At 50.2% G+C, this 19,846-nt stretch overlaps 1 protein-coding gene across 1 annotated transcript in view; it reads right to left on the bottom strand.

The window, feature by feature from the left end:
• Positions 1–19,846, bottom strand: part of RB1 (RB transcriptional corepressor 1) — an 85,285-nt gene that overhangs the window by 65,282 nt on the left and 157 nt on the right. The window contains exons 1-7 of the mRNA XM_054163120.1: positions 19,773–19,846; positions 19,358–19,475; positions 9,424–9,536; positions 8,070–8,204; positions 6,687–6,725; positions 4,016–4,083; positions 1,766–1,876 (exon numbers count right to left, since the gene is read on the bottom strand). The exon at positions 19,773–19,846 is cut by the window's right edge and continues 157 nt beyond it. Coding sequence (XP_054019095.1) covers positions 1,766–1,876; positions 4,016–4,083; positions 6,687–6,725; positions 8,070–8,204; positions 9,424–9,536; positions 19,358–19,475; positions 19,773–19,846 — 658 coding nt within the window. The remainder of the gene's footprint in view (positions 1–1,765; positions 1,877–4,015; positions 4,084–6,686; positions 6,726–8,069; positions 8,205–9,423; positions 9,537–19,357; positions 19,476–19,772) is intronic.

The raw sequence follows: 19,846 nt of genomic DNA, 5'->3' as shown, positions 1-19,846 counted from the left end.
GGTGCTGCTTGCCTGGGAGAAGAGACCAACCCCCACCTGGCTACAACCTCCCTTCAGGGAGTTGTGGAGAGCAAGAAGGTCTCCCCTGAGCTTCCTCCTCTCAAACTGCCACTCTAATGAGCATGGTGATCTCCTCTGTAACTTCAGTCCCATTTGATAACTCTTTTGAGAAGATCCTACAAACTACACTGCTTGGGTGGTTGCATCTTAATCCCCTGGCCCTGGGTCACAGCACAAAGCCTGACACCACTCAGCACAATGTGGAGCCTCTGGGTCACAAGGCCTGGAACAATACATGGTGTTATTTGCTACAAGAATGAAGCTCTGTTAGACAGTTTCCACAGCACCTGCACTTAGCACACAGCTCCAACTTACAAGCCTAATGTCTTACACTGGGCAGTGATACCCTTATGTGCACCTTAGGCTGAAGTGGCAGTGCTGCTTTATCAAGATACAATGCACACAACCAAAATGGTTCTAACAATAAGCTAGTAAAGTTCAGAGTTTCCCTAAAACCAGATCACCATGAAATAGTTCAAACCCAGATCAATTCATAGAATCATAGAATCAATAAGGTTGGAAAAGACCTCAGAGATCATCAAGTCCAACCTATCACACAACACCTCAGGACTAACTGAACCATGGCTTCAAGTGCCACATCCAATCCCCTCTTGAACACCTCCAGTGATGGTGACTCCACCACCTCCCTGGGCAGCACATTCCAATGGCCAATCTCTCTTGCTGAGAAGAACTTTCTCCTCACCTCCAGCCTAAACTTCCCCTGGCACAGCTTGAGACTGTGTCCTCTTGTTCTGGTGCTGGGTGCCTGGGAGAAGAGACCAATCCTCACCTGGTTACAAACTCCTTTCAGGTAGTTGTAGACAGCAAGAAGGTCTCCCCTGAGCCTCCTCTTCTGCAGGCTAAGCAACCCCAGCTCCCTCAGCCTCTCCTCACAGGGCTGTGCTCCAAACTCTTCCTCAGCCTCATTGCCCTTCTCTGGACACCTTCCAGCAACTCAACCTCCTTCCTAAACTGAGAGCCCCAGAACTGGACACAGGACTCAAGGTGTGGCCTAACCAGTGCTGAGTCCAGGGGCACAATGACTTCCCTGCTCCTGCTGGCCACACTATTCCTGAATCAGACCAGGATGCCATTGGCCTTCTTGGCCACCTGGGCACACTGCTGGCTCATGTTCAGCCTACTATCACCCAGCACCCCCAGGTCCCTCTCTGCCTGGCTGCTCTCAGCCACTCTGCCCCCCACCTGTACCACTGCATGGGGTTGCTGTGGCCAAAGTGCAGCGCCCAGCACTTGGACTTGATGATCTCTGAGGTCTTTTCCAACCTGGTTAATTCTCTTCTATTCAATTCTACATGTTGCTCTCTACTGTTTCTTTTTGAGCTAGCACTGCAATTAGGTTTTCTAGCCCCCTTTTCCTTCTGTATCCCCAAGCAAACCTAAAACAATGATTCTCAACCACCCATGTGGAACCTGAATTGTTGTACCTGAAAGAAACTGCTGTCCTGACAAGCCTGGGAACAGCTTGTACAGGCAGAGGACACAGCAAAGAGATGGTAGGAACTAGTAACAAAATGAGAAGGCACTGCCACCTTGTTCAGGTAATTCAAATGAAAGAAAATTAATCAACAAATCTATTTCAAGAAGCTTAAGAAGCTTCATGATGTTAATTATCTATGTTAGCACAAGTCTAAAGGGCACTTAGCCAATTTACCTTCTACTTCAGTTAACAAAGTAAAGACCTTACTGTATGGTTCCTTGAGCATAGCAGGAGGTGACAGCTTGATAAAATATTCTAAGACACACAGCAACAACTGGAAAGAGATCACCAGGTCATCTTCCATTTGCAACACTTTACCTGCAAATGTTTAAAAAGGCAGGGGGGAAAAAAAGAACCTTTGTGAGATGCTTGACTGCAGTTTAGAGCTGGTTGTGAACACAATCATTATTTGGATGATCTGAAAGGTCTTTTCCAACCTGGTTAATTCTATTCTACCCTATTCCACTCTATTCCAGTCTACTCCATTCCACTCTATTCCACTCTATTCCACTCTATTCTCCCCTATTCCACTCTATTCCAGTCTACTCCATTCCACTCTATTCCACTCTATTCTACCCTATTCCACTCTATTCCAGTCTACTCCATTCCACTCTATTCCACTCTATTCCAGTCTATTCTACCCTATTCCACTCTATTCCAGTCTACTCCATTCCACTCTATTCCACTCTATTCCAGTCTACTCCATTCCACTCTATTCCAGTCTACTCCATTCCACTCTATTCCAGTCTACTCTACCCTACTCCACTCCACTCCATTCTACTCCATTCCATTCTACTCCACTCCACTCCACTCTACTCCACTCCATCCCATTCCACTCCACTCCACTCCATTCCATCCCACTCCACTCCATCCCACTCCACTCCATCCCACTCCTCCACTCCACTCCATCCCACTCCACTCCACTCCAGTCTACTCTACTCCACTCCAGTCCACTCCATTCCAGTCTACTCAACTCTACTCTACTCCACTCCACTCCATTCTACTCTACTCCACTCTACTCTACTCCACTCCATTCCACTCTCCTCCATTCCACTCCACTCCATTCCACTCTCCTCCAGTCTACTCTATTCTATTATTTTCTACTCTATTCCATTCTATTCTACTCTCTTCCATTCTACTCTATCAAAATGCTAGACTTAGAAATCAGAAAGCATCACACAGGATGATAATGTTCTCCAGCTGTTTGCTATTTGCAGATTTAGCTTTCCTTACTTTCAGTGACAATGCAGGCTGGAGAATCCTTATGAGTTTTGCTCTGTGACTATGTTTGGAGAATTTCAGTGAAAAATCTCCATGATGCCCAAACTGATTTCAATGGAAGAGTTGTAAGGGCAACAAAGCTGGGGAGGGGTTTGGAGCACAGCCCTGGGAGGAGAGGCTGAGGGAGCTGGGGTTGCTTAGCCTGGAGAGGAGGAGGCTCAGGGGAGACCTTCTTGCTCTCTACAGCTCCCTGAAGGGAGGTTGTAGCCAGGTGGGGGTTGGTCTCTTCTCCCAGGCAACCAGCACCAGAACAAGAGGACACAGTCTCAAGCTGTGCCAGGGGAAGTTTAGGCTGGATGTTAGGAAGAAGTTCTTCCCAGGAAGAGAGACTGGCCATTGGAATGTGCTGCCCAGGGAGGTGGTGGAGTCACCATCACTGGAAGTGTTTAGGAAGAGACTGGATGGGGTGCTTGGTGCCATGGTTTAGTTGATTAGATGGTGTTGGGTGATAGGTTGGAGTAGAGGATCTCAAAGGTCTTTTCCAACCTGGTTAATTCTAATTCCATTCCAATTCCAATTTCATTCCAATTCCTATTCCATTCCTATTCCATTCCAATTCCTATTCCATTCCTATTCCTATTCTACTTCTACTTCTATTCTATTCTATTCCTACTTCTATTCCATTCTATTCTAATTCTATTCTACTTCTATTCTAATTCTATTCTACTTCTAGTTCTATTCTAATTCTACTTCTATTCCATTCTATTCTAATTCTACTTCTAATTCTATTCTAATTCTACTTCTAATTCTATTCTAATTCTACTTCTAATTCTATTCTAATTCTACTTCTATTCTAATTGAAAATACCAACTGCCAGTGTTTTCAGGCAATCATTATTAAAATGCTGGCAGACTATAAATCCCCTCAGTATAAGCACAACACCAACCTTAAAAGTGAACCAAATCAAAGCACACCTCTTAGAAAGCTTAAATACAGCTTTAAAACACAGCTAATTACATACATTACATATTTACACACAGGTAGCAGCAACAGTGAATAAAGCAGCCAAATTGCACAGAAATACATCCTGCTGAGTAGCCACAAACACCACCCAAGCACAACACCCTGGGCCTGTACCATGCAGATTTGTAGCAGGGAGGCTAGCCCTGGACTGGGCACACAGAACAGATCCATGAATCCATTCACTAAAGTAACTGCTTCCTAATGAGAACTCACCTTTTGCCAGCAAAAAAGTAATCCAGCAGTTTTTTAGGACTAATACAGAACTGAGTTCAGTAGAAATCCTGTAGAGAGACAACAGTAAAGACTTTGCATGAACAGCTCTGTAATAGTTGAAAGCATAGCTTCAGAAAACATAGAGTCACAGGATGTATCTGGTTGGTAGACACCTCAAAGATCATTCAGCTTGAAGAGGGGGAGAAGAGGGGGAGAAGAGGGGGAGAAGAGGGGGAGAAGAGGGGGAGAAGAGGGGGAGAAGAGGGGGAGAAGAGGGGGAGAAGAGGGGGAGAAGAGGGGGAGAAGAGGGGGAGAAGAGGGGGAGAAGAGGGGGAGAAGAGGGGGAGAAGAGGGGGAGAAGAGGGGGAGAAGAGGGGGAGAAGAGGGGGAGAAGAGGGGGAGAAGAGGGGGAGAAGAGGGGGAGAAGAGGGGGAGAAGAGGGGGAGAAGAGGGGGAGAAGAGGGGGAGAAGAGGGGGAGAAGGAGGGGGAGAAGAGGGGGAGAAGAGGGGGAGAAGAGGGGGAGAAGAGGGGGAGAAGAGGGGGAGAAGAGGGGGAGAAGAGGGGGAGAAGAGGGGGAGAAGAGGGGGAGAAGAGGGGGAGAAGAGGGGGAGAAGAGGGGGAGAAGAGGGGGAGAAGAGGGGGAGAAGAGGGGGAGAAGAGGGGGAGAAGAGGGGGAGAAGAGGGGGAGAAGAGGGGGAGAAGAGGGGGAGAAGAGGGGGAGAAGAGGGGGAGAAGAGGGGGAGAAGAGGGGGAGAAGAGGGGGAGAAGAGGGGGAGAAGAGGGGGAGAAGAGGGGGAGAAGAGGGGGAGAAGAGGGGGAGAAGAGGGGGAGAAGAGGGGGAGAAGAGGGGGAGAAGAGGGGGAGAAGAGGCCAGGTTGGAAAAGACCTCTGAGATCATCAAGTCCAACCTAGCACCCAACACCATCTAATCAACTCAACCATGGCACCAAGTGCCCCATCCAGTCTCTTCCTAAACACCTCCAGTGATGGTGACTCCACCACCTCCCTGGGCAGCACATCCCAATGGCCAGTCTCTCTTTCTGGGAAGAACCTCTTCCTAACATCCAGCCTAAACCTCCCCTGGCACAGCTTGAGACTGTGTCCTCTAGAGTCAACACTAAACCATGTCCATTAAGCATCAGGTCCACATGCTGCTTGAACACTCCCAGGGATGAGGACTCTACCACTGCCCTGGGCAGACACTTCCTATCTTTGATAACCCTGTCAGTGAAGAAATATTTCCTAACATGGAGCCTAAATCTCCCCATTTCCTCTAGTCCTGTTGTTTGACACCAAGGAGAAGAGGCTGGCTCCCTCCTCACTCCAGGTAGCTGCAGAGCAATGAGGCCTCCCCTTAGGCTCCTCTTCTCTAGACTGAGCAACCCCAGCTCCTCAGACACTCTTCATAGGCTCCAGACCCTCCACCAGCCTTGTTGCCCTTCTCTGGACATGCTCCAGCACCTCAATAGGCTGAACTGAACACAGCACTTGAGGTGTGGTCTCACCAGTGCTGAGTACAGGGGGATGATCACCTCCCTGTCCCTGCTGGCCACAGTGTTTCTAATCCATCCAGGATGCCATTGGCCAGCTGGGCACACTGCTGACTCCTGTTCAGTCAACAGTACCCCCAGGTCCCTCTCAGAGTTGCTTTCCCACCACACATTCCAAACATGCTTCAGCCTATGGAGCAATTTAAGCCAGCAAGCAGCATTTCCCATGCAGTTAAGTTCATTAATGATCTCTTTCTGTTTCCTGGGTCATTAGGACTGCACATTTGGAAGAAACCTAAGTGTCTGTAAAGCCTTTTGAGAATGAGGCAGTGTGGTAGCTTCATCCCTGGAAAAGAAAGTGAGTGGAGATAACTCACTGAACTGTTACACAAGCTGTTCACTCTCTCATGCTCGTGACTATACTGTGATTGGGGGAATAAGACATTAAAGTCAAGCTCATTTGGAAGCTCCTAAGGCATCTGTGGCCAGTTCTGGGCCCCTCAGGTTAGGAAAGATGTTGAGTTGCTGGAAGGTGTCCAGAGAAGGGCAACAAAGCTGGGGAGGGGTCTGGAGCACAGCCCTGTGAGGAGAGGCTGAGGGAGCTGGGGTTGCTTAGCCTGCAGAAGAGGAGGCTCAGGGGAGACCTTCTTGCTGTCTCCAGCTCCCTGAAGGGAGGTTGTAGCCAGGTGGGGGTTGGTCTCTTCTCCCAGGCAACCAGCACCAGAACAAGAGGACACAGTCTCAAGCTGTGCCAGGGGAAGTTTAGGCTGGAGGTGAGGAGAAAGTTCTTCACAGAGAGAGTTGTTTGCCATTGGAATGTGCTGCCCAGGGAGGTGGTGGAGTCACCATCCCTGGAGGTGTTGAGGAAGAGCCTGGATGAGGCACTTGGTGCCATGGTTTAGTTGATCAGATGGTGTTGGGTGATAGGTTGGACTTGATGATCCTGAAGGTCTTTTCCAACCTGGTTAAGTCTATTCTATTCTATTTCATTCTACTCCACTCCACTCCACCCTACCCTACTCCACTCCACTCCACTCCACCCTACTCTGCTCCACTCCACCCCACTCCACCCTACTCTATTCCTTGGTCACAGAGGATGAGAATTGATACAAAATGTGGTGGTGTCATAAAGGAAGAGGAAAAAAAAAGCCCAAAGGCCATTTTGGAAAGTCCAACTTACTCACTACTAGGTTGCTCCAGATAAATAAGGCCACAGGTCCTAGAAAAGAAAACTGGATTCAACCTGAGAGCAAACTGTGAGGCATATTTGATGTCCATGCAGCACAGCAGTACAGCAGGTCACAACATACCATCCCAACATTTCAAACAGTGCTGACTCTCAGAGAGCAGCTCAAGAGGCCAACCACAGCCCAGCCTGAGCCGAAGTAATGCAGTTGTTTGCAAGCCTATGGCAAAGCTTAAAGAGCAAAGCAGCTTCAATTTGTGGTAATACAATACAGCATTGTTTTCTTGCAAGGTTTGAGCATAAAATGTTAGTCAGTGGCTTGCAAAACAGCCCAAATGTGCTGTGAGTGCACAGAACACTCCATAAAGGGACATTTGAAAACCTTCAGCATATCCTCAGTGACACCAAAAGCTCTGCAGTGCAGTGTTGCCCCCTAATCACTGCAGGCACAGGGCATTTCAAGTTTCAAACTAAGTTTATTCAGGAACAAAACAGGGAAAGAAAAAGATCTTACAGAAAAAAATATTGTTACTGCAGTACAGGTTTCAAGAAGGGCAGGGAAGAACACCATCCCCCACAGCAAACTCCTGGCCAAGCTGGCAGCCCCTGCCTTGGGCAGCAGCTCTCTGAGCTGGGTTAGGAGCTGGCTGGAGCCTGAGCCCAGAGAGTGGTGGTGAATGGTGCCACAGCCAGCTGGCAGCCAGGCACCAGTGGTGTGCCCCAGGGATCAGTGCTGGGCCCCATCCTCTTTAACATCTTTATTGATGATCTGGATGAGGGCATTGAGTCCAGCATCAGTAAATATGCAGATGATACCAAGCTGGAGGCAGGAGCTGATCTGTTAGAGGGTAGGAGAGCTCTGCAGAGGGACCTTGCCAGGCTGGACAGATGGGCAGAGTCCAAGGGCAGGAGACTGAACACAGCCAAGTGCCAGGTGCTGCACATTGGCCACAACAACCCCATGCAGTGCTACAGGCTGGGGTCAGAGTGGCTGAGAGCAGCCAGGTAGAGAGGGACCTGGGGGTGCTGGGTGACAGTAGGCTGAACATGAGCCAGCAGTGTGCCCAGGTGGCCAAGAAGGCCAATGGCATCCTGGCCTGCATCAGGAATAGTGTGCAGGAGCAGGGAAATCATTGTGCCCCTGGACTGGTGTGCAACACCACCCCTGTTTAACAGGGCACTGCAGTATTCCCTCAGTGAAATGGGAGCTGTATTTATTCAATGCATGCAGGCAGCTCAGTTTCAGTGCTCTGCAAATAATACCACATGGAGCTGAAATGGGCTCTTCCAACACACAGCTCAAAAAGCCCCCCCAGGCTGCTTGGGTGTGGGCAGCCAGAAAGAATTCAGAGTTTCAAACTGAAAAGTGCCTCTTACCTTTCAAACTTGTGGTATAGTGCAAGTAATAAGTCATATTTCTTTTTCAGCTTTGATACAGTGCTATCAACTTTAGTGCTTACAGTATCCATGTTCACATCCACCTCTTTCAGAAACTGGAAAAATGTGCAGACACTGCCAAAAAAATGAAAGAGATCACAGGATCACCACAGCTCTGGGCATGAGGATTGTGGAGTAGCTCCTGCACTTAAAAAGCAGCACTAAAAATCCAACCCCATCAGAACCCACTGCCTGACCTCACTGGACTGCAAGCATGTCCTCACCACAGCTACGAGTGACTGAGGACTTTGCCATGGTCTAGTCATGAGGCCTGTGCTGACAGGCTGGACTTGATCAGCTTTGAGGTCTCTTCCAACCCTGGTGATCCTGTGATACTATCACTACTTGTTTAGAATCACAGAATCAATAAGGCTGGAAAAGACCTCAGAAATCATCAAGTCCAACTAGCACCCAACACTTCAGGACTAATTAAACCATGGCTTCAAGTGCCACATAAATAGAATAAACCAGGTTGGAAGAGACCTTCAAGATCATCCAGTCCCCTCAGGTTGGACTTGATGATCCTTGAGGTCTTTTCCAACCTTATTGATTCTATGATTCTATGATTCTCTTGAACACCTCCAGTGATGGTGACTCCACCACCTCCCTGGGCAGCACATTCCAATGGCCAATCTCTGGGAAGAACTTTCTCCTCACCTCCAGCCTAAACCTCCCCTGGTGCAGCTTCAGACTGTGTCCTCTTGTTCTGCTGCTGGTTGCCTGGGAGAAGAGACCAACCCCCACCTGGCTACAACCTCCCTTCAGGGAGTTGTGGACAGCAAGAAGGTCTCTCCTGAGCCTCCTCTTCTCCAGGCTAAGCAGCCCCAGCTCCCCAGAGTAACCTTCACATTAAACTCAACTAGCCTGCTATGCACAGAGATTCAAAATGCTCCAGAAACATGATCATTACAAAAACTGTTGGCTAGTAAATGGTTAAAAAAATCTCATACTATCAGTCAGGGTTGGAAGGGACCACAAGGATCATCTAGTTCCAACCCCCCTGCCATGGGCAGGGACACCCCACACTACATTAGGCTGCCCAGAGCCTCATCCAGCCTGGGCTTTAAACACTTCCAGGGATGGGTCCCAACCACCTCCCTGGACAACCCATTCCAGGGCTTCACCACTCTCCAGGGGAAGAACTTCCTCCCCACCTCCAGCCTCAATCTCCCCACCTCCAGCTTCATTCCATTCCCCCTAGTCCTATCACTCCCTGAGAGCCTGAGCAGTCCCTTCCCAGCCTTCTTGGAGCCCCCTTCAGACACTGGAATCTGTATTTTCACACTCCACTTACCTTATGCTTATACTTTTCAGAAGCTCTGTGAAAGTAAATGTCATCTCATCCAGATCAATTGCTGCAATAAAGATGCAGACTCCCCATGTTTCTTTCTTCTTTTTGTTGTAAGCCTTTAAGAAACAACAACCCCCCTTTAGATGATTATGCCAAACCCAAGATAATATATGGAAAGCATTACTTCTGTTCCAACCAGATTAGAAATGGCAAAGCAAAACACCCACCAGCAAACACCTGACTGTGAGAGCAGATTGTTCAATACCTGCACACCTTTACAAGTTTTAGATCACAGGAGAAAGGTCAAGCACTTCAAGTCTTACTCTTACAGGATCAGTTCCACCCACAGAATTCAACAAAGCTTCCAAACAGAAGCTTTGGTTCCACTGAATGTTTATGCAAAGCAGGAGCCAGGATTTATGCTTTCCTTGAAACTCACTGTAATGTGGTGGGTTGAAATTTCCCTCCAGCTTTGCCAGACAAGCTCAGTTAGACCAGGCTGGATGAGCCTGTGGCCAGCCTGATCTAGTGTGGGGTGTCCCTGCCCATGGCAGGGGGCTTGGAACTAGATAATCCTTGTGGTCCCTTCCAACCCTGACTGATACTGCTATAAATAATGATACAAGAACAGAACAGAATAGAATAGAATTAACCAGGTTGGAAAAGACCTTTAAGATCATCAAGCCCAACCTATCATCCAACACCATCTGATCAACTAAACCATGGCACCAAGTGCCTCAGCCAGTCTCCTCCTAAACACCTCCAGGGATGGTGACTCCACCACCTCCCTGGGCAGCACATTCCAATGGCAAATCTCTCTTGCTGGGAAGAAAAGGAGGTGATTCTCCCCCTCTGCTCAGCTCTGCTGAGACCCCACCTGGAGTACTGCCTCCAGTTCTGGAGCCCCTGTTCCAAGAGGGATCTGGAGGTGCTGGAAGGGGTCCAGAGAAGGGCCAGGAGGATGAGCAGAGGGCTGGAGCACCTCTCCTGTGAGGACAGACTGAAGGAGCTGGGGCTGTTCAGTCTGGAGAAGAGAAGGCTCCCAGGTGACCTCATTGTGGCCTTCCAGTATCTGAAGGGGGCTCCAAGAAGGCTGGGGAGGGACTGCTCAGGATCTCAGGCAGTGATAGGACTAGGGGGAATGGAATGAAGCTGGAGGTGGGGAGATTGAGGCTGGAGGTGAGGAGGAAGTTCTTCCCCAGGAGAGTGGTGAAGCCCTGGAATGGGTTGTCCAGGGAGGTGGTTGAGGCCCCATCCCTGGAGGTGTTTAAGCCCAGGCTGGATGAGGCTCTGGCCAGCCTGATCTAGTGTGGGGTGTCCCTGCCCATGGCAGGGGGGTTGGAACTAGATGAACCTTGTGGTCCCTTCCAGCCCTGACTGGTGCTATGATACTATCACTCCATTCAACTGGTTTGCCAGCATCATAGCTGCAGGGGAAACCAATCCCTGACACAGATTCACAGTTTATTCACAGCCAAAGCAAGAGGATTCAGCCCAGAGGGGCCTGAGGGCACAGCAATGGACACAAGACAAATCCACAGCCAGAAATTAATTTCCAAGGGTTTTCTTCTTGACCCCACTCTGACTCAGGATGTTGGCTGACACAGCAACACAGCAGAGAACAGGCAGGGCAACAGCCCAGGCTTTGGCTGTTCAATGAAATAACTTCAAGTGACATTTCAACTCACCATGAACTCCAAACCCCCAAAAAGCAGTTTTCTGTAGGAAAATATCTAATACTCTGTAAAAACATTCAGTTTTCATTCTGGACCAGTTATTTGATTTTAGCAGATTGTTAAGTTTGCCTAATTCTTCTACACATTGGCCACAGCAACCCCAGGCAGTGCTGCAGGCTGGGGGCAGAGTGGCTGGAGAGCAGCCAGGCAGAGAGGGACCTGGGGGTACTGGATGATACTAGGTAGAACATGAGCCAGCAGTGTGCCCAGGTGGCCAAGAAGGCCAATGGCATCCTGGCCTGCATCAGGAACAGTGTGGCCAGAAGGAGGAGCAGGGAAGTCACTGTGCCCCTGGACTCAGCACTGGTTAGGCCACACCTTGAGTCCTGTGCCCAGTTCTGACCTCCTCAATTTAAGAAGGACATTGAGACACTTGAAGGTGTCCAGAGAAGGGCAATGAGGCTGGGGAGGGGTTTGGAGCACAGCCCTGTGAGGAGAGGCTGAGGGAGCTGGGGTTGCTTAGCCTGCAGAAGAGGAGGCTCAGGGGAGACCTTCTTGATGTCTGCAACTCCCTGAAGGGAGGTTGTAGCCAGGTGGGGGTTGGTCTCTTCTCCCAGGCAACCAGCACCAGAACAAGAGGACACAGTCTCAAGCTGTGCCAGGGGAGGTTTAGGCTGGATGTTAGGAGGAAGTCCTTCCCAGCAAGAGAGATTGGCCATTGGGATGTGCTGCCCAGGGAGGTGGTGGAGTCACCATCCCTGGAGGTGTTTAGGAAGAGCCTGGATGAGGCACTTGGTTTAGTTGATGAGATGGTGTTGGGTGGTAGGTTGGACTTGATGATCTCTGAGGTCTTTTCCAGCCTGGTTAATTCTAAGTCTTCTACTTCCAGTGAAAAGAACCTGGAGGAGTCCTATGCATAAAATGCTGCAAGTGAGGCAGTGTGAAATGAGATCCTTGTTCCTCCTTCACAGACCCTGTTGCAAGGGGTTAAAGTTGCCAACAGAAATATTTTCTTCTAGAGGTGCTAACCCAGCCAGAAGGAGAAGAGGGTCACAGAAACTCTCAGTTCTAGTTTACAGTCAGAGATGTTTATCATTCTGCCAACTCTGCTAACAGCTCTGGTGACAGCCTCCAAACCTACACCAGGAATAGAACCTTCAAATGCTGTGCAAAGGAAGGTCAAAAGAAATGTACAGGAGAAAGATGTAAACACAGATGGGCATGTGGATCAAAAGGGATGGAGGATGCCATGCTGGAAATACCACAGCCCTGCTTCCTGAAGGGCTGTGATGCATTGAGTTTAAGCTGCTGCTGGTACTCAGACCAGGCTGCACTCAGGCCAGCTTCAAAAAGGAAAGTGCTAATTGGAGCAGAGTATTAGAGGGCCTGAAGTTCATGGGAGGCTTCCTGTTCTGGTGGCTGCTCCTGGGTTCCAGGTTTGAGGGGCTGGGTTTTTTTGTGCCCACAGGGATGGCAGTGAGACATGTGGGGGTGGGGGAGCCCTCTGGTTTTGAGATTCTGTTTCATGCTGCAGGCTCTTTCCTGTATTTCACTGTGCTGTTCTGCACACAGGCTACCATAGAATCAATAAGGCTGGAAAAGACCTCAGAGATCATCGAGTCCAACCTAGCACCCAGCACCTCAGGACTAACTAAACCATGGCACCAAGTGCCACATCCAATCCCCTCTTGAACACCTCCAGGGATGGGGACTCCAGAACAGAACAGAACAGAATTGAATTAACCAGGTTGGAAAAGACCTTTAAGATCAAGTCCAACCTAGCACCCAGCACCTCAGGACTAACTAAACCATGGCTCCAAGTGCCACATCCAATCCCCTCTTGAACACCTCCAGGGATGGTGACTCCAGAACAAAACAGAATTGGATTAACGAGGTTGGAAAAGACCTCACAGAACATCAAGTCCAACCTAGCACCCAACACCTCAGGACTAACTAAACCATGGCACCAAGTGCCTCATGCAGGCTCTTCTTAAATATGCCAGTGATGGGGACTCCACCACCTCCCTGGGCAGCACATCCCAATGGCCAATCTCTCTTGCTGGGAAGAACTTTCTCCTCACCTCCAGCCTAAACTTCCCCTGGCACAGCTTGAGACTGTGTCCTCTTGTTCTGGTGCTGGTTGCCTGGGAGAAGAGACCAACCCCCTCCTGGCTACAGCCTCCCTCCAGGCAGTTGTAGACAGCAAGAAGGTCTAACACATCATCTGCTCCTCACATTGGTTCTTTCCAGCACATTAGACAATAATTCACTCTATGTTCCTTACATGACCCCATATTCTACTTCAGGCTCTCACCTTGTTGTTCTTTAACAAACCAAACAGGAGCAGAACAAAACACCCTGAACTTTTTTCCTAGCAGTATGAGTATGGATTACTCCTGGTCTTTCTTACACCAGTAATCACATGCCACTCAGCACAGCACAGCAGTGGTTCCACTGAAGCTACTTACTCCATCTGGAATACACAGGCACTGTCAATTCAGAATGAAGATTTGGGGACCTGAAATTTCATGAGCCAGCAGTGTGCCCAGGTGGCCAAGAAGGCCAATGGCATCCTGGCCTGCATCAGGAGCAGTGTGGCCAGCAGCAGCAGGGAAGTCATTGTGCCCCTGCACTCAGCACTGGTTAGGCCATACCTTGAGTCCTGGGTCCAGTTCTGGGCCCCTCAGTTTAAGAAGGACATTGAGACACTTGAACCTGTCCAGAGAAGGGCAACGAAGCTGGGGAGGGGTTTGGAGCACAGCCCTGTGAGGAGAGGCTGAGGGAGCTGGGGTTGCTTAGCCTGGAGAAGAGAAGGCTCAGGGGAGACCTTCTTGCTCTCTCCAACTCCCTGAAGGGAAGTGGTAGGCAGGTGGGGGTTGGTCTCTTCTCCCAGGCAACCAGCACCAGAATACAAGCACACAGTCTCCAGCTGTGCCAGGGGAGGTTTAGGCTGGAGGTGAGGAGAAAGTTCTTCCCAGAGAGAGAGATTGGCCATGGGAATGTGCTGCCCAGGGAGGTGGTGGAGTCACCATCCCTGGAGGTGTTCAAGAGCGGACTGGATGTGGCACTTGAAGCCATGATTTAGTTAGTCCTGAGGTGCTGGGTGCTAGGTTGGACTTGCTGATCTCTGAGGTCTTTTCCAGCCTTATTAATTCTATGGCAGTTTGAAAGCTTCCAGAGAAGCAAGCACCAGAGCCAGTTATTGAGCCAGTAACTGTCAGTGTCCAAGTTCTGAAATCAAGGCAGTAAAAACTACAACCCTAAATCCAAAGTTGTTTACCTAGCTAGCTTCCAACCACAAGTCAGACTCCTTCTCCAGTAAGATGATGTGATCAGCTCTCTCTCCATCACCTTTCTCCTCATAGAATCACAGAATATATCCACTTGGAAGAGACCTCAAAGATCATCCAGTCCAACCCTTGTCCCAGCACTTCTCACGGTGGTTCAGCTGTGTCAAGAACAGGACTGGGCTGGACTTGATGATCTTAGACCTCTTTTCCAGCCTTAAGGATCCTAGGATTATGATTCTAGGATTGTGATTCTATGATGCATGTCCCAGTGGTGACAGGGTGCAGCTGTATGCCATTAACTCAAACTGCTGCAGAAGCAAAGCAAGTTGAGAGCACACAGTTGAGAGGACACAGTCTCAAACTCTGCCAGCAGAGGTTTAGGCTGGATGTTAGGAAGAAGTTCTGCACAGCAAGAGAGATTGGGGTGGGGTAGGGTAGGGTAGGGTAGGGTAGGGTAGGGTAGGGTAGGGTAGGGTAGACCAGACCAGGTTGGAAGAGACCTTCAAGATCATTGAGTCCAACCTATCATCCAACACCACCTAATCAACTAAACCATGCCATTGGCCATTGGAATGTGCTGCCCAGGGAGGTGGTGGAGTCACCACCACTGGAGGTGTTTAAGAGGGGACTGGTTGAGGCACTTGGTGCCATGGTTTGGTTGATTAGATGGTGTTGGGTGATAGGTTGGACTGGATGATCTCAAAGGTCTTTTCCAACCTGGTCAATTCCATTCCATTCTATTCACTGTAAGAAAAGCAACAGTGCAGAGCTCTGCTAAGCTAAGCAGGTGATATTTCAGAAAGGAATAGGATCATCAGGCACTCAATATGCAAAAGAAAAGATGTCAGTGTGCCATCCTGAAGGGGAAAAAAAGCAGCAAGTCAGCCAGCTTTGGTGGTGTCAGTGGCTTCAGCAAGCATTGGCATGGAGGATTCATTGCAGGGAGCAGCAGGTACCAACTGTTCTCCTCCTGACTGATGTCTGCCTGGACAGTAAAGGCTCCTTGGCTGTCTTGCTGAAGTGCAGGCTTAGGCTGACAGGTCACTACATCCTACTCATCACCATATGCCAGAAAAGAGTGACTTCCTACTTGTAAGCTGCAGAGCTCCTTTGCATGTGATTACATGTACCCTGAGTGACCCAAACACAACAGCACTAAGATATTTCCACTTGAAGTCACTACATGTTCACTGGGCCAGGATACAGCAAGAGTTTAGACTAGCTCCAAGCCCACATCTGCACCATGGATCTCTACCAGTGATCACAGAGCCTCACATTTGGGTCATGCCACTTTCTAGTGAGTGTTACAAGCCCCTTCACATCCTCAGAGCCTTGGCAGGCATGATTCTGAGACCAGCCACAAAGAGCAAGGCCAGTGTGTCAGGGAGAGCAAGATCTCAAGTCTTTAAGCTCTGTAAATGGTCTCAGAGTGAGATCATCAGATGCTACCTCTGTTGCCATTAGTGGCCTGATGACTTAAGCTTCAAGTCAAACCAGCTACAGGGCTAAACAGGAGCATTCTGGCATGTGTCTGTCTCAGCTGGTGCTCTGCTGTTTCCCTGCTTTCTTGAGAACAGAAAGCTGCTATATAAGAAGCTTCTGTGCAGCTCAGAACTGAACAAGTTAGCACTGACCTGCTGCTTGCAGCACACACCCTGGGGCAGCCTCTCCAACACACTGTCTTTACCAGAGGGGAGAAAGGAGCAGGCATTTCAATACAGGCTCTTCCTGAGTCCCTGCAACCTGAACCACAGAGCCACCCTGAGAAGCACCATGATAACAGCTTGACTTGGAAAGAGAAGCAGCAACCAGCCAGGTGGTTAGTTTGCTTTGACTTCACACTTAGATGGTGTCAGCAATGGTGTCAGCTAGAAGTAGCAACTCCAGTGCCTGCCAGCCCCTGTGGAGGCACATACCTGCCACCTGCTGCACTTCAGCACCTTGCTGCTACATCAGAAAGTCTGAAGAAAAGACCCTGGTGTGAACCATGATCTAACACAGACTTCCCCCTATACACTGACAGGCTGCTGGCATAGGCCTTAAGTGCACTTTAAGTGCACAACAATCAATGTGAGCTGTATGTCATACTGAAGATCCAGTCACTGCTCTCTGCTGAGCAGGTAAAGGAACTCCTCTTCACAGGCTGAAAAGAAGGGCTGCAAATGCCCTGGGTTTTATCTGCCCACTGCTGGGTAGTGATCACTGAAAACAGTTTCACCCAGCAGTGAAACTGTGCAGAAGTGTACTCAAACCTGCCTTGGGTTTTGCTTGGTTTTGTTTCCACTCAACAGAACTCATCCCTGCTTCAGGTCATACAGAGGAGCTTTTGGGGTTTTCTTTAGTACCATAGTATCAGTCAGGGTTGGAAGGGACCACAAGGATCATCCAGTTCCAGCCCCCCCTGCCATGGGCAGGGACACCCCACACTACATCAGCCTGGCCACAGCCTCATACAGCCTGGGCTTAAACACCTCCAGGGATGGGGCCTCAACCACCTCCCTGGACAACCCATTCCAGGGCTTCACCACTCTCATGGGGAAGAACTTCCTCCCCACCTCCAGCCTCAATCTCCCCACCTCCAGCTTCATTCCATTCCCCCCAGTCCTATCACTCCCTGACATCCTGAGCAGTCCCTCCCCAGCCTTCTTGGAGCCCCCTTCAGCTACTGGAAGGCCACAATGAGGTCACCTGGGAGCCTTCTCTTCTCCAGACTGAACAGCCCCAACTCCTTCAGTCTGTCCTCACAGGAGAGGTGCTCCAGCCCTCTGCTCATCCTCGTGGCCCTTCTCTGGACACCTTCCAGCACCTCCAGATCCCTCTTGGAACAGGGGCTCCAGAACTGGAGGCAGGACTCCAGGTGGGGTCTCAGCAGAGCTGAGCAGAGGGGGAGAATCCCCTCCCTTGCCCTGCTGGCCACACTTCTCTTGCTGCAGCCCAGGCTCTGGTTGGCTTTCCAGGCTGCAAGTGCACACTGAGAGCTCCTGGTGAGCTTCTCCTCCCCCAGCACCCCTAAGGCTCTCTCCTCAGGGCTGCTTTCCAGCCAGTCCCTGCCCAGCCTGCATTTGTGCCTGGGATTGCCTCCACCCAGCTGCAGGACCCTGCCCTTGGTCTTGTTGAAGCTCCTGAGGTTGGCTTGTGCCCACCTCTCCAGCCTGTCCAGGTCCCTCTGGATGGATCCCTTCCCTCCAGCCTGTCTGCTGCACCACACAGCTTGGTGTCCTCAGCAAACTTGCTGAGGGTGCACTCAGTGCCACTGTCCATGGCACCCACAAAGATATTGACCAAGCCTGGTCCCAGGACTGATCCCTGAGGGACTCTGCTTGTCCCTGGCCTCCACTGGGACATGGAGCCATGGACAGCCACAAAGTAAAATGTAAAGTCACAAAGTAAATGTCTCCTAGGAACATCTACAGCCAGAAATTGCATCTGTTCCTGAAAAAGCTGCACAGTCTCACTTCCCTGCTGCTACTGCATTGTGCTGGATGTTAGGGAGAAATTGTTCCCAGAAAGAGAGATTGGCCATTGGGATGTGCTGCCCAGGGAGGTGGTGGAGTCACCATCCCTGGAGGTGTTCAGGAAGAGACTGGATGGGGTGCTGGGTGCCATGGTTTAGTTGATCAGATGGTGTTGGGTGATAGGTTGGACTTGATGCTCTCAAAGGTCTTTTCCAACCTGGTTAATTCTATTCTATTCTAAATGCATCAAGAGCTAGTCTACCTATACCACTACACAAGGTGTACAGTGACAGCACAGGAATGGCAGGTCAGCTGAAGTTGCAGAGAATAAACTGAAGTAGCAGCAAATGCATGGATACTAACCCATACAAGGGGAATCACAGCTCACCTCAGTATTTTTAATCTACTTCCATACTACACACCAAAACTTTGGTTGTTATTTAATCATAGTGTAGATGGAGCCTGGAGAAGAGGAGGCTCAGAGGAGACCTCATTGCTGTCTACAACCACCTGAAGGGAGGTTGTAGCCAGGAGGGGGTTGGTCTCTTCTCCCAGACAATCACCAACAGAACAAGAAGACACAGTCTCAAGCTGCACCAGGGGAAGTTCAGGCTCAAGGTGAAGAGAAAGTTCTTCACTGAGGGAGCTGTTAGCCATTGGAATGTGCTGCCCAGGGAGGTGGTGGAGTCACCATCCCTGGAGGTGTACAAGAGGGGACTGGACGTGGCACTTGGTGCCATGGTTTAGTCAATCATGAGGTGTTGGGTGCTAGGTTGGACTTGATGATCTGAGGTCTTTTCCAACCTTATTGATTCTATGATTCAAGTCAGCTTGTTGGGCCAGCACTAACAGCCTGAGAAGGGGGGGGGGAAAGCCAGGAATGGGTATAACATTTTCATCTGTTTATACATGCCCAGTGACTAACTTTGAACGGAAATACCTTAATGATAAGTGCATGCAGACGAACACTATGCAGCAGAACGAGAAGTTTAACATACAAACACCCTTCTCTCCACAACAGCCCTCTCCAGACCCTTACTGCAGCCTCAGAAGGAAAGATGCAGTGGGAAGAAAGGCACAGAAACACGTCACGAGATGACCCACATAAAGCTGACTCAGACACCTCTGGAGTAACTTGCTGTTTGAAAAATGAGCTGATCACACAGTGGTGTTTTCCACTGTCATTTATCAGCACTCCACAAGAATCCCTCAGTCTGCACCTTGGTGGGGAAACACTAACAGAAAAAGGCACTACCCAGCCACCAGTTTATTGGGAGGTGAATAAAAAGATCCAGAGACGTGGTGCTGAGGGACATGGTTTGGCACCAGACCTGGGCAAGCTCGATGATAGTTGAACTTGGCCATCTTAAAGGTCTTTTCCAACAGATTCTCTGCCTTCAGCCTAACTGCGCTTGAGACACAGTCATACTGCACAAGCCTTAGTGCAGTACTTCAGTTCGGACGCAGGACAGACACGACTCAGCAGAGGTCCGAGTTGCATGCAGCAGGTACTCACCAGAGCTCCATCCGCAGCCGATAAGCTCTCATACGTCTTCCATGCTTTCTCCCTCACACTATCCGGTACTTTCAGAGCATCGCAGAGGGCAACGAAATCAGCTTCGCCAATTTCGAGCCTAGGGAAAGCAAAAGGCATCAGCAGCGAGGTCTCCGTGTAGCACAACGGCTATACTGCACAGCACAGGTACAGGGGAACGCCGGCTGCTGAAGGACGCCCCGGGGTGACACCGCCCCGCACCGCGGAAGAGCCTGGGACGAGGCACAACGCGGAGGGTCGGGACAGAGAGCCCCGGCAGCGCGGCAGAGAACGCCACCTCCAGCCGCGCGGCAGCCCGACCGCTCCACCAGCCCTCCCTGCACCGGCGGCTCCCGGCACGTCCGCGCAGGACGATCCCGGCCCGGGCGGCGCTTACCGGGGAGCGGCGGGCGGCGGCGGCGGCGCGGAGCCGCTGTCAGGGCTGGCGCGCTGGCTCCGGGCGGCGGCGGC

The sequence above is a fragment of the Dryobates pubescens genome, chromosome 7 (assembly GCF_014839835.1).
Source record: "Dryobates pubescens isolate bDryPub1 chromosome 7, bDryPub1.pri, whole genome shotgun sequence".
Taxonomy (NCBI): Eukaryota; Metazoa; Chordata; class Aves; order Piciformes; family Picidae; genus Dryobates; species Dryobates pubescens.
Note: the sequence above shows the minus strand (reverse complement) of the source record. Positions and strands in the feature narration are given on the sequence as shown.